The 19,966-nt window shown below is 35.3% G+C and overlaps 2 protein-coding genes across 6 annotated transcripts; one reads left to right on the top strand and one right to left on the bottom strand.

The window, feature by feature from the left end:
* Positions 1 to 1,023: 1,023 nt before the first annotated feature.
* Positions 1,024 to 5,159, top strand: LOC114748705 (beta-glucuronosyltransferase GlcAT14A). Of its 2 annotated transcripts, none has more exons than XM_028937158.1 (5): positions 1,024 to 1,315; positions 1,839 to 2,475; positions 2,667 to 2,742; positions 2,831 to 2,946; positions 4,390 to 5,159. In XM_028937158.1, exons 2-5 carry the CDS (start codon positions 1,917 to 1,919, stop codon positions 4,887 to 4,889), a joined length of 1,251 nt encoding a protein of 416 aa, XP_028792991.1. In that variant the 5' UTR covers positions 1,024 to 1,315; positions 1,839 to 1,916; the 3' UTR covers positions 4,890 to 5,159. The 2 variants fall into 2 exon arrangements, with proteins under 2 accessions (XP_028792991.1, XP_028792990.1); XM_028937157.1 differs by having other exon boundaries at positions 1,024 to 1,332.
* Positions 5,160 to 6,685: 1,526 nt separating this feature from the next.
* On the bottom strand, positions 6,686 to 13,730 carry LOC114748702 (protein SPA1-RELATED 3). Of its 4 annotated transcripts, XM_028937151.1 has the most exons (9): positions 13,634 to 13,730; positions 12,908 to 13,292; positions 12,227 to 12,871; positions 11,911 to 12,068; positions 9,981 to 10,926; positions 9,752 to 9,898; positions 9,309 to 9,620; positions 7,930 to 7,989; positions 6,686 to 7,179 (listed from the first exon to the last, which is right to left on the bottom strand). In XM_028937151.1, exons 2-9 carry the CDS (start codon positions 13,085 to 13,087, stop codon positions 6,991 to 6,993), a joined length of 2,637 nt encoding a protein of 878 aa, XP_028792984.1. In that variant the 5' UTR covers positions 13,088 to 13,292; positions 13,634 to 13,730; the 3' UTR covers positions 6,686 to 6,990. The 4 variants fall into 4 exon arrangements, with proteins under 4 accessions (XP_028792984.1, XP_028792983.1, XP_028792986.1 ...); XM_028937150.1 differs by having other exon boundaries at positions 12,227 to 13,292; XM_028937153.1 differs by lacking the exons at positions 12,908 to 13,292; positions 13,634 to 13,730 and having other exon boundaries at positions 12,211 to 12,349.
* Positions 13,731 to 19,966: the final 6,236 nt, after the last annotated feature.

Genomic DNA, 19,966 nt, shown 5'->3' with positions numbered 1-19,966 from the left:
TAGTTACATTAAACTTTCTAATTTTATTTATGATGTATTTAGTATTCCAATGTTATTTTTTTTGATTGATTTATAGTGCATTTAGTATTTTAAAGTTATGAATAAAATTAAGATGGCGTATACAACGTGACAATAGTATTTGATGTGCTAAAGTGTATTAAGAAAATAATATCATGATGTTAAATTTTACTTGATCTACAAAATTATGATGCACATACTAACCAAGAGCATTATAACCCTCACAGCCATGCAACTAATGATGAAGCATAAAAAAAGGTAGCATCTTTATATAAAAAATGAATTTTTTAAAATAATTTTCAGTAAGTTTAGTGGACTTTGACACCAACTTTAGCCCCTTTAAAATCATTTTAATATATACTTTATAAAAAAATTTACTTTTTGTCATATGTACTTTAAACAAATTAATTTTTGCCGCAAACACAAAATTCTATTATATATATTTTAAATTCTTAAATTTTAAAATAGTCTTAATTATTATCTAGGAATTGACTACACAAATAATAATACAATTTTTTTTTGGTAATTCCTATTTAAAATTTTAAAATTTTAAGGGAAAAATTAGTAAAAAATCTTTGGTTGAAATTTCAATTAGTCAAAAGGATCTGAATTTGAATAAGTACAAGTATGATTTGTGTGTGCAATATATCATTTATGATGTGTAATAATGATCAATATGAAAGTTATTTACATACAACGAAAGATATGTTATACTCACGAATTATAATTGTACTTGTTCAAATTTATTCAGGTCTTTTTAACTAATTAAAATTTTAAATAGGGATTTTTTACCTATTTTTTTAATTTAAAAAGTATTTTAAAGGTTTTTTCAGATTCATTCACTTTTTACCATTGAGTATTTCAACATCTTGCTTGACACTTCGACGCCTGCTATTCATTGACTCAACCTGACATAAAGGGGTCCCTATTCTGAACTCTGAATAGGGCTGTATTTAACAGCACCATCTCTCTCGGAAGCCGAAAAGAAAAACAAGAAAATCACACAACACAACAAAATTTGTCGGTTAAAGGCCACAGTTAATTTTTGCTTATATATAGTTCCCGTCTTCCCAGCTGATTCTCTCAGTGACAGAAACGCCTTTAAACTCATGTTTTAGATTCAGGCTTCTTTCTGTCAAACTGAAATACTTCACTCTTACACCTACCAACGTTCTTCTTGTGTTCTTGTGAAAAAGATACCCTTTTTGGCCCTCTCAGCGAGTCTATCTCTGAATCGAGCTTTTCCTGATACTTATATAATCATCCTTGATCCTGAACCCCGACGGCTGCAACTTTGGTCTGCTTCAGAAACTGGTTTGCTCTGTGTTTTATCGATTATTTCTTGCATATTTCAGCTTGTGTTTTAATGTTTCTGCTGTGCTTACTAAATGGGTTGTCAGAAAATTTATTTTTATTTTTTAATGGGTATTGTCCTGTTTCTTCTGATGATCCTTTTTCCTGGGCTCACCAGAAACTCCTTCCCTCTCTCGCTCTCTCCAGTTATACTGGAAATTAGAAATACTGTTGGCTATAGAATTCTGTAATCCGGTGTCTGTGCTGAAACCTGCGAAATCTATCGCCAGGATATGATGGCATTTATGCTAGGAAGAAAAATTTAGGAACCATTTAATTAATTTACTGCTGGTTCATTCTTCTTTCATAGTTGACGATGACGATAATATTTATGCTCGAGGCTTTGTCCTGATTATTGGCAATGCGTGTGGTTAGGCACGTCTTAATTTCCTACATCGCTGCCTGTCATTTTTCTAATTAGACCATGATTTATGTGTTGAGTCTGATATTTGACTTTGATTTAACAGAGACTATTCGAAGGCACAACTTCATTTCAGCTATTAATGGTGTATTCGAGGGTGAGAGATGAATGAGAATTTTCAGTAATGGGCATGGAGAACAAATGGCTATTTCCTCTCTTCTTGAGCTCTGCAATATTTATATATCTCCTAGCTGCTTCTTCTAAAACCGGCTTTGTCTCTTCAATAAGCTCAATCAATTCATTCTTCGTCTCATCTCTTACGGTCGCAAACCAGACATCATCCTCAGTTTTTGTGGAGACTAAGATTTCTCCTCCTCTATCTCCTTCTGGACCTGCGATTCCTCGTTTTGCCTATTTGATCTCTGGTTCAAAGGGTGATTTGGATAAGCTTTGGAGGACCCTTTTCGCTCTCTACCACCCTCGGAACTACTATGTTGTTCATCTCGACCTTGAATCGCCATTGGAGGAAAGGTTGGAGCTTGCTTCTAGAATTGAAAAGCAACCTCTGTTTGCTAAAACTGGAAATGTTTTTATGATAAAAAAGGCTAATATGGTCACTTATAGAGGACCAACCATGGTATCTAACACCCTTCATGCTTGTGCCATTCATCTTAAGCGAAATAAAGATTGGGATTGGTTTATTAATCTCAGTGCTTCAGACTATCCTCTTGTGACCCAAGATGGTTAGCTTCTCATCTTGTGCTTGTTTTAATATTTAGTCTATATAAAGACCAATCCTTGGATGATATAGCGTTTAGATTTATTCATCTTCGTGATTTTGTATCTGCATCAGATCAAATTGCATATTTGCCATTCAGTTTCTTTGTTTAGTCTGTCTGTTCTGTTTCTAACCCTCTTGTTTCAAATTGTTCAGATCTTCTGCACACTTTCTGGAGTTTAGACAGAAATCTTAACTTCATTGAGCACATGAGTCAGTTGGGATGGAAGTTGTAAGCCCCGTTCTCCTGTGTTGCTTCTGCTTCCTGAAACAGACAAGTTTTGATTTGTTTATACTGTTGATTGAACCATGATTTGCAGTGACAAAAGAGCAAAGCCTTTAATGATAGACCCAGGGCTTTACATGGCAAACAAATCTGATATATTTTGGGTTACTCCTGGAAGAACTTTGCCTACTGCGTTTAAACTATTCACTGGTTAGCTTTCCCCTTCAACTCCTTCATCTGCTTGTCCATATAGTGATTGATCTTTGGGTTTGCTTGATTTTCAAAAGGTTCACTTCTGCTAATTTCGAAATGGTACGTCTAAGAGAATCTAAGCCACTGGATTCTGCGGATGCTCCCATTTTTTCATGTTTCAAAAGACCGCTTTCATGCATTCTTTATACTTTAGATAACTTCTGTAAGTCTCTTTTGTATGAGCAGATGGAACTCTAATAGGCCTTTCTTTTTTGTCTGGGATGGACAACGAAACTATAGATGAAAAAAATGAGAGAATACACAACAACTATCCATAAGCTAATGCTAACCACCTTTCATCATCCAACATCTCCTTGCAACAAGGCAGTGAATGATCAATGGAGCAAAAATCATCTACATTATCATGTCCCATGCCAGCCTCTCTGTAGATAAAAGTAATTGAAATATTTCAGTTCCTAGTCCATAGCATCCTACTTTGTTCAATCAGATCTCGTTAAGGATGCTCTGCTGTCTTATGTCTTGTAACCAAGTTGAAATCTTCTGCATAACTAGTGAAAACATGGACCTCTTCTTCAGCCCTTCTCCCCCAACATAGTGCAAGACCCCTTATCACTCCTTAAAGTTCGTTAGTTTCAGAGGGCTAGCGGCCTGAACTGCGGCAAGTACTCAGTACATCCCTGCTTACTGAACCATCAATGTCTTGTCTATGTTCTCCCCTGTTTGGTGAACACCGTCGACCAAGAATTTTCCCTTTAGGAACTTTTAAGCATAAATGAGTTTTCAGCAACGGTCATATCTGTACAGGCTCTGTGAAAACTATCATTAACATAATGATTTCTGTTGTTATTTTCAATTGAGAACATTTTTTAAAATCTTGCTTTTCAAAGGTCCCAGCAAACATAAGTAATGAGGGTTCCTTGGTACCTTCGTGGTGTTATCCTTTTGATCTGCCTTCTTGAAGTTCCATATCCACTCAACCCCATTTAGATTCTTGAAACTGTCCCATTTTTCTAGTAATGAATATCCTTCCATTTCTGTGTTGCATGGCAGTAGTCTCTTGGGAGATGCAATCTAATAGGTTTTCTAAATCAGCTACAAAGCAGTTTCAAATGGTAATTATTCTATTGGTGTCCCATTCACGTTAAGATGGATCTCACCGAGAATCTTCCTATCATGCTTCTATGCATATTGGATCTCTTCCCCCACCCCCGCTCTATATATATGTGTTTGCCGACAAATCTCTATTTTGGTCGGTTTATTTATTCAGTATGTCGTGTATAAACATATAAGCATGTCAAGGATGTAATGATAAGACATCACTGGCCAAGTAAAAGTTGATTTTCTTATTACAGACTGAACCATACTATGTATGAGTGATTCTCAATCTGTTATCTGGTTTGCAAGGTGTGTTTGACGAAATCAGATTAGCTTAAATTGCAGGATCAGCATGGATGGTTCTGTCACGTTCATTTGTGGAATACGTTGTATGGGGTTGGGACAACTTGCCTAGGACACTTCTAATGTACTACACAAACTTTGTGTCTTCCCCAGAAGGCTATTTTCAGACGGTCATCTGCAACGTCCCTGAATTTGCAAAAACCGCAGTGAACAGTGACTTGCACTTTATTTCATGGGACAACCCCCCAAGACAACACCCGCGTGTCCTTAACATTAACGACACAAGAAATATAATAGCAAGCAATGCTCCTTTTGCTAGGAAGTTTAAGCAAGACGACGCTGCATTGGATTTGATTGATAAGGATTTGCTGCACAGGGAAGCAGGAATGTTCACACCTGGTGGTTGGTGCTCTGGGAAACCTGCATGCTCTGAGGTCGGCAACCTTAACGAAATCAAACCTGGTCCTGGAGCTTTGAGGCTTAGAAGCCTTGTGGGGAGGTTGGTATTGAGGGCTAGAGTCGGTGTGAATCAGTGTAAATAGGATTCCATTCATGGGAGGAAAAAAGCAGAGAGATGGAATTTCTGATGTTATTGTTCATGGCCGCACGTCGTTCCAGCAGATTGCTATGATGTTGGAGTGGCAACTTGCGACTGTAACCCAATTCTTTAGGACATTATTCAGTCTCATTGGTAATTTTTTTTTTTTAACTTCTAAATATAAGGGAGATTAAGTTCTCTTAAAAATAACTGAGTATTTACGTATATCTTATTACTATAAGATGGTGTTGTTCGGAATCAAAATTTTCTTCTCTTTTTTTTTTTTTTTAAAATATCCTCTTTTTTTTAACGGCAGGGGCGAAGCCAATCCGTTGGGTTGGGGTTCGAATCTCAAGCCTAGCGATGCAAAACCCTTGTTTGGGTCGAATAGTAACACAACCCTAAGAACACTCAAAACATGTATGAATTTAATCGAGGTGGATTTACCAACAAGTGATGGTTTAGGTTCGATTTTTAAGACAGTATGTATGGGAAAAAAAACTGTTAGAAGGGATCCTACTACAGTGTTTGACAGTACTTTGAGATATTAGTCTTTTAACATTTGAATGGGAGGATACTTTGGGCAATAAAAAAAAATTGAGATGGATTTGATTTTGGTTAATAAATATTTATACGAGTAAGCTTATTAAAAAATATTCTCAAAAAGATTTGAACGATTTAATTGTATTTACATTCTTGCAAAGTGCATCTAAATCTGTGTTCGACCACTTGATCCCTCCGAATATCGTTTTTTTTTTGTTTGGGGGGAAAAAAAATCAATTGCGCCAAAATTAGACATTGGGTCAAATTCTGATCAGTGTGATTAATAGGTAGAATAACATAAAATAAAGTAAGTTTAGTAAATACAAACAATTGGGAGAGTTTAGCATACTGAAAAAAAGCATTAAAAAACGTGCTTTCGGAAGAAATTTTGTCTTAAAAGTATTTTTTAAAAATATAAAAATACGAATTAATAATTCATGAAAGAACACTCGATTAATTCATTGTGTGTCAAAATAAGTGACGAACAAGTACCAAAATCTTCTCTCTGGGTATTAAAAAAATAGGGAAAATTTTATGTAATTTCAAGAAAGGAATATAATTATAAATTTTTTTACTAACAGTAGTTCTAGTGGCAAAAAAAATGACAAGCTCCAAATTTTTAATAGAGGAAATGAACAAAAAAGTTGATGCTCCTCATTTATTATTAAATTTTTTTAGTAAGTAGGATATTCTTTTGAAAAAATCCAAAAAAAAAACATCTGAAATTTCAAAATCTCAAATCACAAATGACTACAAAAGTGTGTTGTTATTTGTTTTTTAAGTGTTTTTAATTGTTATTAAAGTGTAATAAGTAAGACGGATTTAAAATTTTAAAATTCAAAAATATTTTTTTGGGATTCTCGCCATTCTTTTCTTAGGATTTATAAGGATTTTCCCCCGGGGGGGATAAGTAGCAAAATTTTCAGCTGACTCGCGTAAAACAAAAGGTTCATGCGGGGGCGATGTGCATTGAATCTAAATAGTCCAGATTAAATTAAATTTATTTTCATAATTTAAGAATGTAATTTAATGTGTGCAAAATTTAAAATAAAAATAATACATCAACTGCCTCTTTTTTCAAAAATTATTTTTTTATTTAAAAATCAGTATCTAGAAAATCTATAAAAAATTTTGGGCAAAGAAAATCTAAAATTTAAACCATTGAATGGGAATCGCACAACATTGAAACCGGTTTCTATCTATGGAGATAATATACAAAGAGAAATTCTTTCAGGGGCGAATATACACAGATCAAAATAGTAATAATAATAATAAAATCTAAACATTTTCCACCTTTTCTTCTCATTAATATAGAATTTTATCTACAAGAAATCTTTTAACAAAGATCAATCTCACTCTCCTTTGTGACTGCTTCCGCTATGATCTTATGCAAAAATTTGTTATGTTACAACTTCAAAAGTAAATCACAGAATCTGTATATCTCTCTCTATAACCTTTTTTTTTTTTTTTGCCCCCCTCTTTTAAAGGCAAACAGAAAGGCGAAAGCCCCCCTTCTGTCACCTCATGTACACCAACAATCTGCTATTTCAAACAACCTTTGACTAAACCATCTCCAGAATTTTGACATTTCCGGTGGAATTTGCCGCAAGTAAGGTAGTCGATTGGCCGCGCCAGCAAACTGAAGAGATGAACTGCGAAGAATCATCCAATTCATGCCCAGAAAGTGGGTCTGTCATCTGGAACTTGAATGATAATGCCGGCATGGGAAATGCCTTGTGGTATACGAAAACCTAATCCACACAACATAAGACATGAGAAGGAAAACAATAGGAGACAATGAGGAAGAAAAACTAAGAAACGACGGAAAACAGGGTAATATATATCTCGATCTGGTGGATTCAAGATTTCAGCACGACCAGAGCAGACAAACAGCAAAATGAAGAAGGCACATGACGGGTATTCTTTGTTAATATCACTATGCCAGATACATTTGCTACCATTGAATTGGACACACCCCTCCCTATTAAGATACAAAAATACGATATTTTTCACGAATGCCCACTTCTCAAGACATGCTATAAGGCATACACTTATAGCCACAGGGGCTTCTCGGAATCAGATAATGTCTTCTGTCAATTATAGCTATGAGAAAGGCAGAAGCAAATGCAATGCATCTTTATTGGAACATAAATAATACTCCTCCGGTCCTAATTATAAGACCCAATTGACTTATTTGAGGAGATTAAGGAAGTAAGTTAAGTTGGTTATTTATAATAAATAAGTGTTGTCATTCCTAAAATATCCTTGCTAATTAAGTATATTGGCTAAAACTATCATTATTAGAAGGATTATCTTGGAAAAAAATGCATAAATATAAGAGACAAAATGGATTGGGTCTTATAATTAGGACCAAATAAAAAGTCAAATTGGGTCTTATAATAAGAACCGGAGGAGTAAAATAAATCGAAAAGATCGAAATTCAATTAGAAAAATATATACTATAACTGCCTCTAAGATCACCTAAAGAGCTTATGAAGTACCTCATTTGTCTCTGAACCGGTAGCAATGTAACCATCAGCCACAGACAACCCCACAAAGTTCTGCAAGCAAAGAAAAATGAATCAGCAAGATAACAAAATGTCCCACTTGGTCTAAAATACGGAACACAAAATTCTCCGATAATCAGTTAGACATGGCCCAATTTTGCATCTGTTTCTCATACAGATGCTCAACCTTGGTCCCTTGCAGGCAAGTCTGCAAATTGATTTCCAACAGGATATGGGATTTCGTAAAGCAGATCAAGATGAGACACTTCATGGACTGATATTATAGAAACAGTCATAAGATTTCAAAAGACATTGACCCAGAAAAAGAAAAAGACACCACAAGTCCGTGATCACGCAACTGTCCATTCTTAAAATTGCTTGGGATTATCTGCAATATCTAGGGCTTCCATGAAAGATCTAATAAATTTGTAAGTTGTTCCAAAAGATTAAAATGCCTAATAGTTAATGAAATGATTCTCTCTGGATCTCCATATGATTTGGACAAAGACTCTTGAATCCATGATTATCTAGTCATAAGATGACAAAGACCCATCCAAAATGGATAAAGGGAGTATCGCAATGCTATGTAGAAGCAACTATCCAATTCTTTCGTCAAGACAAGAATGTTTATAGAGAACATGGTAATTTTCAATAATACTCTTGCTAAGTTTTATCAAGGACCTAACTGCCTAACCATTGAAAACTTAGTAATAGAAGTAGATTAAGAGCCTAGGCTTGGAAAACCTCTTAATTACGAAATCCATTTCTAGATACACCACAACTTTATCGAATCCACATTTCTGATAGTAGCCAGCCTTCTTGGAAATTCATAAATTGGGAAGTTGATCTTTGTGAAGTTAGAAAAGATCAAATTTTAACTCAGGACAAATGAGAATGACTGGAGACAAATATAGCAAGCATATCACAAAGTTTCTCCACTGTCTAGAAGAATATATTTTTCCAGGGATACAGAAAACCTCCAGTTACCTTACTTTCCTTGCAATCAAACTCCATTTCTGATCAAATCATTTTTTCATTAAAAAAAGATTGGGGTGTGATTGAAAAGATTCGTGAGAATCTTACACACAAGCGCCCATTTCTTTATGTGGTATTGATCTTTACTCGAGTTCCTTTGACTATGCTATAACTCGTCCCCCCCTTTTTTCCTTTTGGGGGGAAAAAAACGTAATGCACATTTATTTGTTGCTTTCCATTTATGAATTTAACAAACTAAATAGTACCAGCATGGAGCAAAAGAGCCCATAATAAACCAAATTCCTCAATAGGCCTAACTCAAAATAATTTTCACACTAAATGCAATTTGGCGTTAAATACACAAATTTACACAAATTTACAGTCAGAAACAAACTCACCTTCACATTTGTGTGACCTGTAAATGATTGAATTGGTGTGTCTATTATGCGAGAGGTGCACATTGACAAATCCCAAAGCTTCAAAGTGTTATCTGTGGATGCTGAGACAAGGTTCATGGTGTCTACAAATTTGATGTAGCTCACAGTCTTATTATGTCCAACTAACGTGCAGAGGGGCATTTTTAGGCTGCGGAGATCATAGTAGTATATTCGATGATCTGCGGAACCAAATGCAAGGAATCGACCAGAATCCGGAGGAAACTGAACACAGCACACATTAGCCTTCGTTCTGATGGTGCCAATACTAACTCCCTGCAGTACCAGCCCAAGTGAGAGAAACAACTCATCATACATCCAGAATTAATTATATTAAGCATGCAATAGATGACTGCAGTACGTTTAGTTTCAAAGCTGACATCCACCAAGTGCAAAAATGGAATTGCCTGATTGATACTCCATAGCTTGACTGAGCCATCGTCGCTCCCGCTTGCTAGCATTGTTGGGTCTGCCGATGAGAAATCAACAGACCACGCCCGCTGCTCATGCTCCTTCATTTCAGATAGCACTTGACTTCTTGTCACATCCCATAACTGAATCCAAAAAAATAAAAAATAATGTAAGTTATGATATTGTCATAAGAAATCAGACAACCTAGCACAAGCCTTAGCCTACCTGAACAACACCTTCAAAGTTACTAGAAGCAATTTGACTTTTGATATAAGTATTCCAACATATACTACTCAATTTTGACCTGCAACCCATCTCCACTACCGGATAGTGGATATCACGACACTCATTTATGATTGTGTCGCATTCAAAAACTTTGATTTTCTTGTTAACTCCAGCAGTAGCAAAAAATTCTCCATCACGATCAAAACTGAGCGAGCACACAAGATTGGAGGAATGCAAAAGATCTCCTTGCTTCAAGTCAGCCTTAACCTTTAGCTTACTAAATGATAAATACTTACACAAACCCTCAAGGAAAGGATTTATCCAAGCACTTCTACTGTCCCTGCAGTGCTCTTTTGATGTCAAGTTATTGATGCAGCTTCTTTCAGACATGACAAAGGAACCCCTACCATCAGTTCTTAAAGGTGAATGTCTAGCCACTGGTTTTCCTGACGAATAGGACGGTCTGCATCGGGTTAGAAAGTATGCTGACTCTAATTTCTTGAAGTTCTTCATTAGCCGAGAACTTTTTGAAAGAACACTTCCACAATTTCTCCGATCATCACCTATGTTATCATCACATTCCTCAATGTTGTCAACATGCAACCTTGGCCTCACCCGTTTTCTGCTACCTAGACAAGCAGAATCCTCACTATCAATGCCAGTCATGGACGGGAAGCTCGGTGCTGAATGATTATTGCTTCCTCGTTCAGAGCCAGCAACTTCTTTAAATCTTTCCTGCTGCTTGGTCACTTCTTCAATATCTGAGCACAGAAAAGAAACAGTATGTTGCAACTTTTCAGCAGCTTCTTGCTTTCTTTGCTGAACCAACAAGAGGAACTCTAGTAATAACTCTTGTTCCTCAATGCTTTCTCTAAGCTCTATTGCTGCCTCACGTTCTACCATATCATCTCTCTGCTCATTGAGGAAATCACTTTGCAACAACTCCCTGGTGCAAATGGAGATGAATCTTATTTTTTCTTTTTTTGGGGAAAAAAAAAGTATCTACTTAATTTAACGCAAAACTATTGATATTTTGATCTGTCAGGTCCATATTCCCAGTCATACCACATATTAAAGTTTATGAAAGCAATTCAAATGCAGAATTTCGCATATAAACAATAATATTTCTACCTACAGGAAAGCAAAGAATAACAAAGACTGTACAACTTTGTCTTAAATGATTGCAAATACCAGATGCCTGCTCTTACCACCCATTCGGTTTATTGATAGGAAAGAAGAAGAAATTGGGAAAGTGTGTACAATGTCTTTTATACCTATATGATACTTACTCCTATTTGTTTCTAATATAACTTAAGAATCAGGGTACAAGAGTCATTTACAATCTATAAAATCACTTTCTCCCATTACATTTCCTTTTCTATCATTCTACATGCCAGATGTGCAAGTGGTTTATGATGCAAGATTCTGCTGATTCTCTCAGCGAGACTAAAGGTGATTAAAGGGCGCATTAATATTTCAAAGAAAATATAAAAGGTCATATTTAGCCTAATCATTTTGCAAATTCTTGTGTTATGCAATCAAATAGAACCAAAAGTGGTTCGACTTGATTAGCATGTTAGACATATAATTTTTGGTAAATAATTCATAACCTATCTTCCCTTCACAAACACATCCACACATACATATGTAAGCTTCTAAACTCCTTTTCAAAATATAATCTGATTCAAATGAAAAACATCAGTGCAAAAATTACTACAAGACATATAGACTTTATCTTTTTAGTTCACTATTATGAGCTGTTAATATGAGCAGACACTGATTTCAGAATATCAGCCGACCAAAGATCTCAAGTAGAAGAAGCTTACAAGGACCTAATTAGATATTTGATCTCCTAGAACTAAGTGCTTACAAGGACCTAACCTAATTAAGATTTTTTATATCCTGGAACTAAGTGGAAAGGAGACATTACCCCAGTGTAGGACGACAGCTAGGCTCAGGATGCAGTAACAACAAACAAAATGAAGCTTCTTTGGGCCACTTCAAAAGTAACATTGGAGGAAGAACTCTGTGTCGAAGGCTTGACATGGTTCTGCTCTTTTCTTCTCTTGAGCTGAGCGGACAGAATAGCTGGTCACAAGCAGAATAGCCGTGTCAGCAAAAACAGCACTAGCTATATAGGACCTTTTAGAAGTCAATTTTATTTATATTACAATAATACAGAAACAGGATGCATGCAATTAAAACATAAAAACTAAAATAAGAGTTGTACAATTTTCATTATGAACCTCAAATAGGAGAACCCCTAATCGGTATATGTCTGAAGCACATGTACTTGGAGCGCCAGCTAACTCTTCGGGACTAGTGTACCAACTTGTCTCCATTGATAGTATTTGTTTCATTGGAAAAGATTGTTTCTCAACTTCTAATTCGTCACCTTTTCTCCTGTCTTTGGTTTTCTTTTCTTCACTATCTTCTATTAAAGATGCCCGGGCTGCGTATACTGCACTGGACAGCATGCAGCTAGATTCTGACAAAGCAGATATTGAAGTCCTGACAGGTACAATATCTTTACTCTCTAAACTTATTTTCTTATGCACACCATGAGGAAGGAGAGATGTGTGTGTTTTAATCTCAGCCGCTTTGCTGTTTAATCCATCTTCTACAGAATCTGAGCCAGAATCAGAACAAGATGCCGATTCAATGAAGGAGACATGGTTAAAAGATGACATGACAAAGCAGGAAGGCCTCACGTTATGAACAACAATTCCTTGAGAATGCGCTATATTAACAATTTCTACAATTTGCCTAAATATGTGCAAGCATTCATAGACATCCACAGACCGATCAGGTTTATCTAACCACTGTCTGAAGCTAATATCACCCCATCCTATAGAGTGAACAAAAGGGTCAACTGATACATCACCTCCGCACGCCCCAGATAAACCACCCAGGCGTGTGGGCTGATCACCCTGAGCCAACCCTATTCTATCTCTTTCTCTTATAAAACCTGAGTCCTGTGACGCCTCACCAGAAGTGGTGTTTTTTTCAGGACAAAGAAGCCTTGTGTTCCTGTCTGAGACTCCAGAAGTATTGAATGCCCTAGAACTGTCAGACTTCTGCCAACCAGACCCAGAAGAACCCTCCATTTTTTATTTACTTTTGAGTTGCATGCAAGCCGCGAAATTCGCATCCAATATTCGGAGGAGTTCTCCAACTTCTACTACAGTCTTGCACCTCGACCGTCGACATCGTGACTTAAAAACTCATTTCGATGGTTCCCGAGATAACATAAAAATCCCAAAATCATGATCAACTTATCCGCCGGTGGAGAATCTACGTGATGAGAAGTTCCTGCCAAGCACCAACACAATTCACAGACTGTTCAGAACGCAATTTCAGCAGTGCGATTACCTAGTAAGGAGAACAAATTAGAACAGTCAGAAAACGGAAACAAAACGCTAAATCTATCACAAATTTCCCAGTTGATGTACAGAAAACTCCAGAACAAAATAGCACAAATAGAGCTCTCGAAATGAACTACAAATTCTAATGAACTACAAATTCTCAAATTCATCAGAACCCCATGCATCCATAGCGCATTAAGAAATTAAAACAAAACAAAAAACACAGATAGTTATATACATCAACCGGTAGAGAAGTAACAGTGAGGGAGGGAGCGAGAGAGAGTATACCAAAGCCACCATAGGAGGATCCCCTGCTTCAGCTAGGCCAGACTGAGAACGGAACCGCACAGAACTATTTTTTTTCTTGATACATAGCCACCCTGAAGCTTCACAGCCTCATAAATTCCTCGCATTTCAGATGAAAAGAAAATAAAAAAGGAAAAAAGGAAAAGCAGACAAACAAAACAAAAAAAATCTGCAGAAACCGTTTTGAGAATTATGAAAAAAGCACCTGTTTATCTCGTCCTCTAAAAATAAAAAAGTAATTTTGACGGAATTTCCCTTTTTTTTAATATCATTTCTTTATTGCATTCACTGTATTTTTTAAATCCAGAGCACTCTTATCCTCGCGCTTTATTCCAGATAAGCGACGTGGCACCACCATGCCCTCTAGGAAGCCATGGAAAGTGCCAGTTGAGTAATTTTTTAATAATCGGTGGGCCATATAATGAAAATTTAAATAATAAATAACCTTCGCCAGTAATTACTAAAAGTTGGTGCCTTGTCCTGGAAAGCAACGCCCCTTACCCAAAGAGGAAAATGAAAATCATTGGCGAAGCCGAACCAATAAACAATTGAAAAATATCGAGATTAGCTGAACAAAGCAGCGGAACCGAATCTAATAATCCAAAAAAGTCAGTAGAAGATTGTAAAAAGTGGGCAATTCCACACAAATAATATAAATTATTCCTTATTGAACAGAGAACTTCAATAAAATCAATGCCGATTAACAGGTAATCATTGGTTAATTACGATACTTTTTTATTGCTAGCTGCTGAACTAGACGAGATAATGCATGGATGAATGTGAAGACTTGCCTACTTGTAAAACCAATATCAACATGGGAAGCGCTGAAATGTGGGTCAGCTCCAACATTCGAGCTTTCCGTATAATTCATCATTTCGGAGAATGCAAAATTCTCTGTTTTAGGATTAAGCGATTTCTATTTTTTTTTTTTTTACCAGACTCTAGTTTTTGTCATTTTCTGTGCAATAGACATTGAATGATCTGGAAGAACAGTGGAATAATAGTAACTATATCAGAAATCTTTTCTCAGGGTCTCTTCAAGATGGAAACATTATTTTCGTCATTAGTTATTCAAAATTTCAGGAAGTTGCTTCTATGAGTGCAATTCAAATTATATTAATTATATTAATTGGCACGGCATGGCATGGCAGATTGACAGCCACTTAAATGCCTATCCAATGTTCATTTTTTCTATACCAAACTTGGTTAAGTGGGTATTTAGCTGTATGGCCAGTATGAGAATGTAATTTAATGCTGATAATGAAAGGTCTCAACTTTGAAATTGATTTAATGGTTTTTGACTACACAAATATATATTTGTAGCCTTTCTTCAGTGACATTGTAAAAAATCATCACTTTTGTTGATTAATACTCAGTAAATTAAATTACTGCATATGATAAAAAGATTGATTCTTTCGATCGACCCTCAACATATATTTTTGAAGTTTTTATCAATAAAGTTATATTTTATACTATTAAATATGATAATCAAACAATTTTGCAGATTCAGCGTTAGGTTATGAAGTTAATTAGTGGCACCAAAAACCAAAAAAAAAAAAAACGTATGGCAAAGAGAACCGGAGCTTCATGTTTAATTCGGACCACTGCATTCGAATCTGCAAACTGTTTGTGATCTTATGTGAACAGTACCACCTTTGTGAGATCTCATAAATGCACTTTGCCTGTTTCTCTCTTTGGATTCTTCTTCCTCTCTCTTTCTCTCTCCCTCTTGATCTTTTCAAGTTTCAAATCTCATTAATTAACTTAAGAAAAATGTGGCTGCCATTTTCTCTCTTATTTTCTGTTTTTTTTTTATTTTCATTCTCACGAGAAAACTGAAAGGGAAAATTACACTCAGGTCCCACAGAACACAATTAATATCAAAAAGGTCCCTCGAAATCGCGAAATGATTCTGAAGTCCCCAGGGACCTGTGTGTAATTAATTCTAATGTGAAATTACGTAGTTACCTTTGTTAATTTGAACCTATTTACAACCTCACAGTGGCTGTTAACAACCCAATAAGAGGTGGTTAACAACCTCAAACAACGCCCCTGGTATTCCACAGAGTGAGTTGTCATGAACACTGCCGAGGTTGTCAATCACGTCTTCTCGGGTTGTTAACAGCATTGTTGAGATTGTAAATAAAATTAGAACCTATTTACAACATCAACAGTGGCTGTTAACAACTTGAGAAGAGGTGGTTAACAACCTCAACAACGCCCCTGGCATTCCACAAAGTGAGTTGTCATAAGCACTGCCGAGATTGTCAATCACGTCTTCTCGGGTTGTTAACAGCCACTGTTGAGATTGTAAACGAATTGTTACAATAAAATTAACAAGGGTAAGTAGGTAATTTCACAATTAGAATTAATTACACACAGGTCCCGGGGAATTCAGATCATTTCGCGATTTCGTGGGACCTTTTTGATATTAATTGTACTCTGTGGGACCTGAGTGTAATTTTCCAAACTGAAACCAATGAAAGATAATGCTTTGCATCAACCATAAAATTAATTATGAACTATACAGTAGCGGTTGATCATTCGTCACCACGCACCATACAATTTTTAAGGAGAAAAATAAGGGAGACCGCAATATGGGAAAAAAAATCAAAGTCATGTTACTAGAATGTTCCTTTAATATGCTTCCCAAAATCTTTCATTTTTTTTTTTGGGAAAAAAAATTGTGGAGCAGGATAAGCACAGAGCCAAACTCAAAATAGATTCGAAGCCTTTTTTGGGGCTTTCTTCAGTTCACCAAAAGAAAAATCACAGATGCTTATTAGTTTTAAATATCCGTTATTTTATTAGAAGAATGGCAAAACAAGGATGGCTCTCAATCCGTTTGGTACTCTCCTTGCTACATCATTTTGAGTGTTTGTTATGTAAACATCCTTAACTTTTACTTAGTTCCTTGAGATATTACATCACAGAGTTGTTGTATCTAGACATTTCATCACTCTAGGCTGTGTTTGGAATTCCATTTATAACCTAGTTAAAACAAAAGTAAATTTGCAAAACTGAGTCTACATATCCAATTCTAAAGACATGTTTGGATTGCAGTTTGAAATTGCAGTTGTGCCTTGAAATATATGAAACTGAGGTTGCAAACTGAGTTAGACTAAAACTGTTGTTTGGTCAGGCTAACTTTTCCAACTAACTTTGGCTTTTAATCTCAGTTGAACTCAACAAGGAGAAAAAAATTTGATTTTTTTCAAACTGCAGTTTCAAACAGTGATTATTAAAATGAGACATCCCAGATTTACTGCCACATTTTGCCCTCTGCCTCAGCTCCTTCATTAGCATAATAAGCTTTTATTCAGATCAGATGAATTTTAATTTATATTCATGTTTGTCCATTATGTATATTTAATTAATTATCTACAATAGGTTTTCAAATTTTTCTTCAGACAATATTTTTTATTTTATAATTTCATAAATAAACGATTTATATTTTATCATAAAATTTTACGTATTTTTTTAAACTACTATCACATTAAAACATAAAATTTCAAACACTACTATTTAATAAAATCCATACCCTTTTTAGTCATTTTACAATTAAATTAATTTTTCTATTAATCATCTAAACAATTTTTAACTTTTTCAACTGACTTTTTAAAAACACTTATCCAAACATACCCTAACTGATTTTTACTCTAACTTCAATTATAAAAGTCAGTTGAGCTAGAAGTCAGTTTTACCTAACGTCAATCCAAACATACTCTAAGCGGTGTTAGGAAAATTGGGGTTTTAGGGGTTTAGAAGGCCTTTAGTTTATAAAACATAGATTTCAAAGTAGCCAAATATGGTTGGAAGTTAAATTGAACTTCCCAATATAAATCCCAAGTTGGACCTTGAACTAAGATCAAAACATGAGTTAATTTGCATATATAATCCAAAGGTACTGTATATAGATTTTAACTAACCCAAGCAAGTTTGAATGAAATGATGTGAAATATATCCTCTAATCCAAATGATTATAGTTCATCACGCCACAAAGAAATAAAACTCATTACCTGATGAATTCAAAACGATAGCAACGAAGTATTTGAGAATAAAGCGGATAAGGAAGGAAGAAAAGATAAGGAAGATAAGGCACATCATACCTATACATTTCTGAGTGATTCTAACGTGTGGAAGACATCCTGCTAGAGCATCCTACAATCTAAAGGTAATAGGTAGGTGAGGAGCTTTACAAGAATGGCCGTGTACTAGATATTGCAGGTACGAGTTAAAAAAACAGTACGTCATACGGAAAGTAACCTACACAGCTAGCTTGAGATGGCCTAATGGCTAATAGGATCAGTGGGAAATCCTGGAGTTTAATTTCTTCAAAAATGAGGGTTGAACTTCTAACTCTAGCTTTTGATGGGGGGGCATAATCTCTCCTGTTACAAAGAAGAAGACGCAATATTTCAAGAGAAAAAATTAAAAGGGCTCTAGTTTTCTGACCAAGATCTGAAAGCATAACCAATCAGCAGCATGAAATATGAAACAGTCAGTTGTATGAGCAGTTGTATGAGTTGAGTTCTGCAGTAGACAGTTTTTAATGGATTAGTGTGTGAAAATAACATTCAACGAGTGGTAACTGAATCTGTTTATTGATTATCAGAGTATCAATCCATTTACTAACACGCAACTCATGAAAAAAAAAGAAAGTTAATACAGAACGTAACCTTTATTATTTATGGCATATCACCGCATATGCACAAACCATCATAAAAATTGACAAATTCTTCGCCAAACAACGCCAAACCCTACCTCACATGCACTGATAAAGTTGCATCACATTCAAAAACTGCAGTATTAAGGTCAAATAACCACCAATTTCATTTCAAGAACGAAAACCATATCACTGCCTGTAACAATTCTAAAATCCAAAAGTAGCTTCTGTACCGTGAAATATTAACAGCATTACCTCAACATGTAACAAGATCACAGATTACGTGAGCAATGCATATGTGTGTGTGTGTGTATATATATATATATGATGGAATTAAACTCAAGTAGAAGAAGCAGATAATCATGAAGCAACTGAAGGGAGAAAAGGTAATGAGGAAACAATTATAACATTTGTTTAGTACATATATTTTGATGCAGCCATTGATGAGAGGCATGTTAAAATTATTGGAACAGTCAGGTTTTGTATATGGCAAAAATGTCAACTTTAAGACAATGGAAAAGGCTGTCCCACCACTACCCATCATGTCTAGCAATGAGTGGTGCATTGTCTAGTGTTGTGTGAGTGAGACAATAAAAATAAGCAACTAGTCAACTAGATGACCCCTATTCTTTAGGAAGATATGAGCAAGATTCCTGGTGGGATCCATATGCCTGCCTATTTGGTGATTTACTATGTCAATTTTCAACTCCAAAAAGTGATCTCAGTTAGGTTTAACATTTCACATCATATACAGAGGCCCTCTTACTTTGTTCATTGATGATTACTCCTAACTTGTCTTTGTGATAACTACTACATGCCGTTCTCCAAATAATGCAATAGTTGGTCTTGAATTTATACCAACATGAATTCAAAATTTATTATTATTAATGTCGTAATATAATTGCCAGGTAGGTAGTAACTAGAAATGCAAATAAATAGTAAAATAATAAAGTAATACTTTTTACTTTATTTGACATGTACTACAACTCAATATCATCCAATTAATTAGAATTATCTATCATGCTATCTTTAACTGTGAATGATGTTGAAAGCAAAAAGACTTGACTTTTTTAACCGCAATATTCTTTTTTGTGCATGGCTAGTAAGTTCAAATTATCAATGAGTACGTCAATTTACCACAGCCCCATATTTTAAGCTTCTGTTCAGTTTAAGCTGAGAGCTCTTTTTAAGATGTTCTTTGTGCACATGCAGATTAGACATAAAAATCCCGGTATTTGCCTCTTATAAAAAATGAAATTTTTTTTAAACTTTTTCTCAGTGTAACTATAAATATTACAAATAAGTCGGCCCCCCAACAGAGAATTTTAGTCCCAAGATTGGTTCTGTGGGGAAAGTTAAATCATGACAATGATAATTGTTAAGTGATAAGAGTGTGTGTCAAGCATTTATTATAGGATTAGTGGATATTCGGTCATCTAACCACGAAGTGGGTGATCTGGTTTTCAACTCAAATCATATGATTTCTCATTTAGCTAAAGTTAATTACTTTAGCTTTTATCACCTTAACCTATAGGTACAACAATTGACAAAAAATAATATTCTTCGTTGAATTAGCGTGTTTAACTTCAAAATAGTTGGATACGTCTTTCAATAAATAAAATAATTGATCGAAGTGCACCTAGATCGAA

This window comes from Neltuma alba, unplaced genomic scaffold (genome assembly GCF_004799145.2).
Source record: "Neltuma alba isolate B1F8T4 unplaced genomic scaffold, ASM479914v2 tig00005777_pilon, whole genome shotgun sequence".
Lineage (NCBI taxonomy): Eukaryota > Viridiplantae > Streptophyta > Magnoliopsida > Fabales > Fabaceae > Neltuma > Neltuma alba.
Note: the sequence above shows the minus strand (reverse complement) of the source record. Positions and strands in the feature narration are given on the sequence as shown.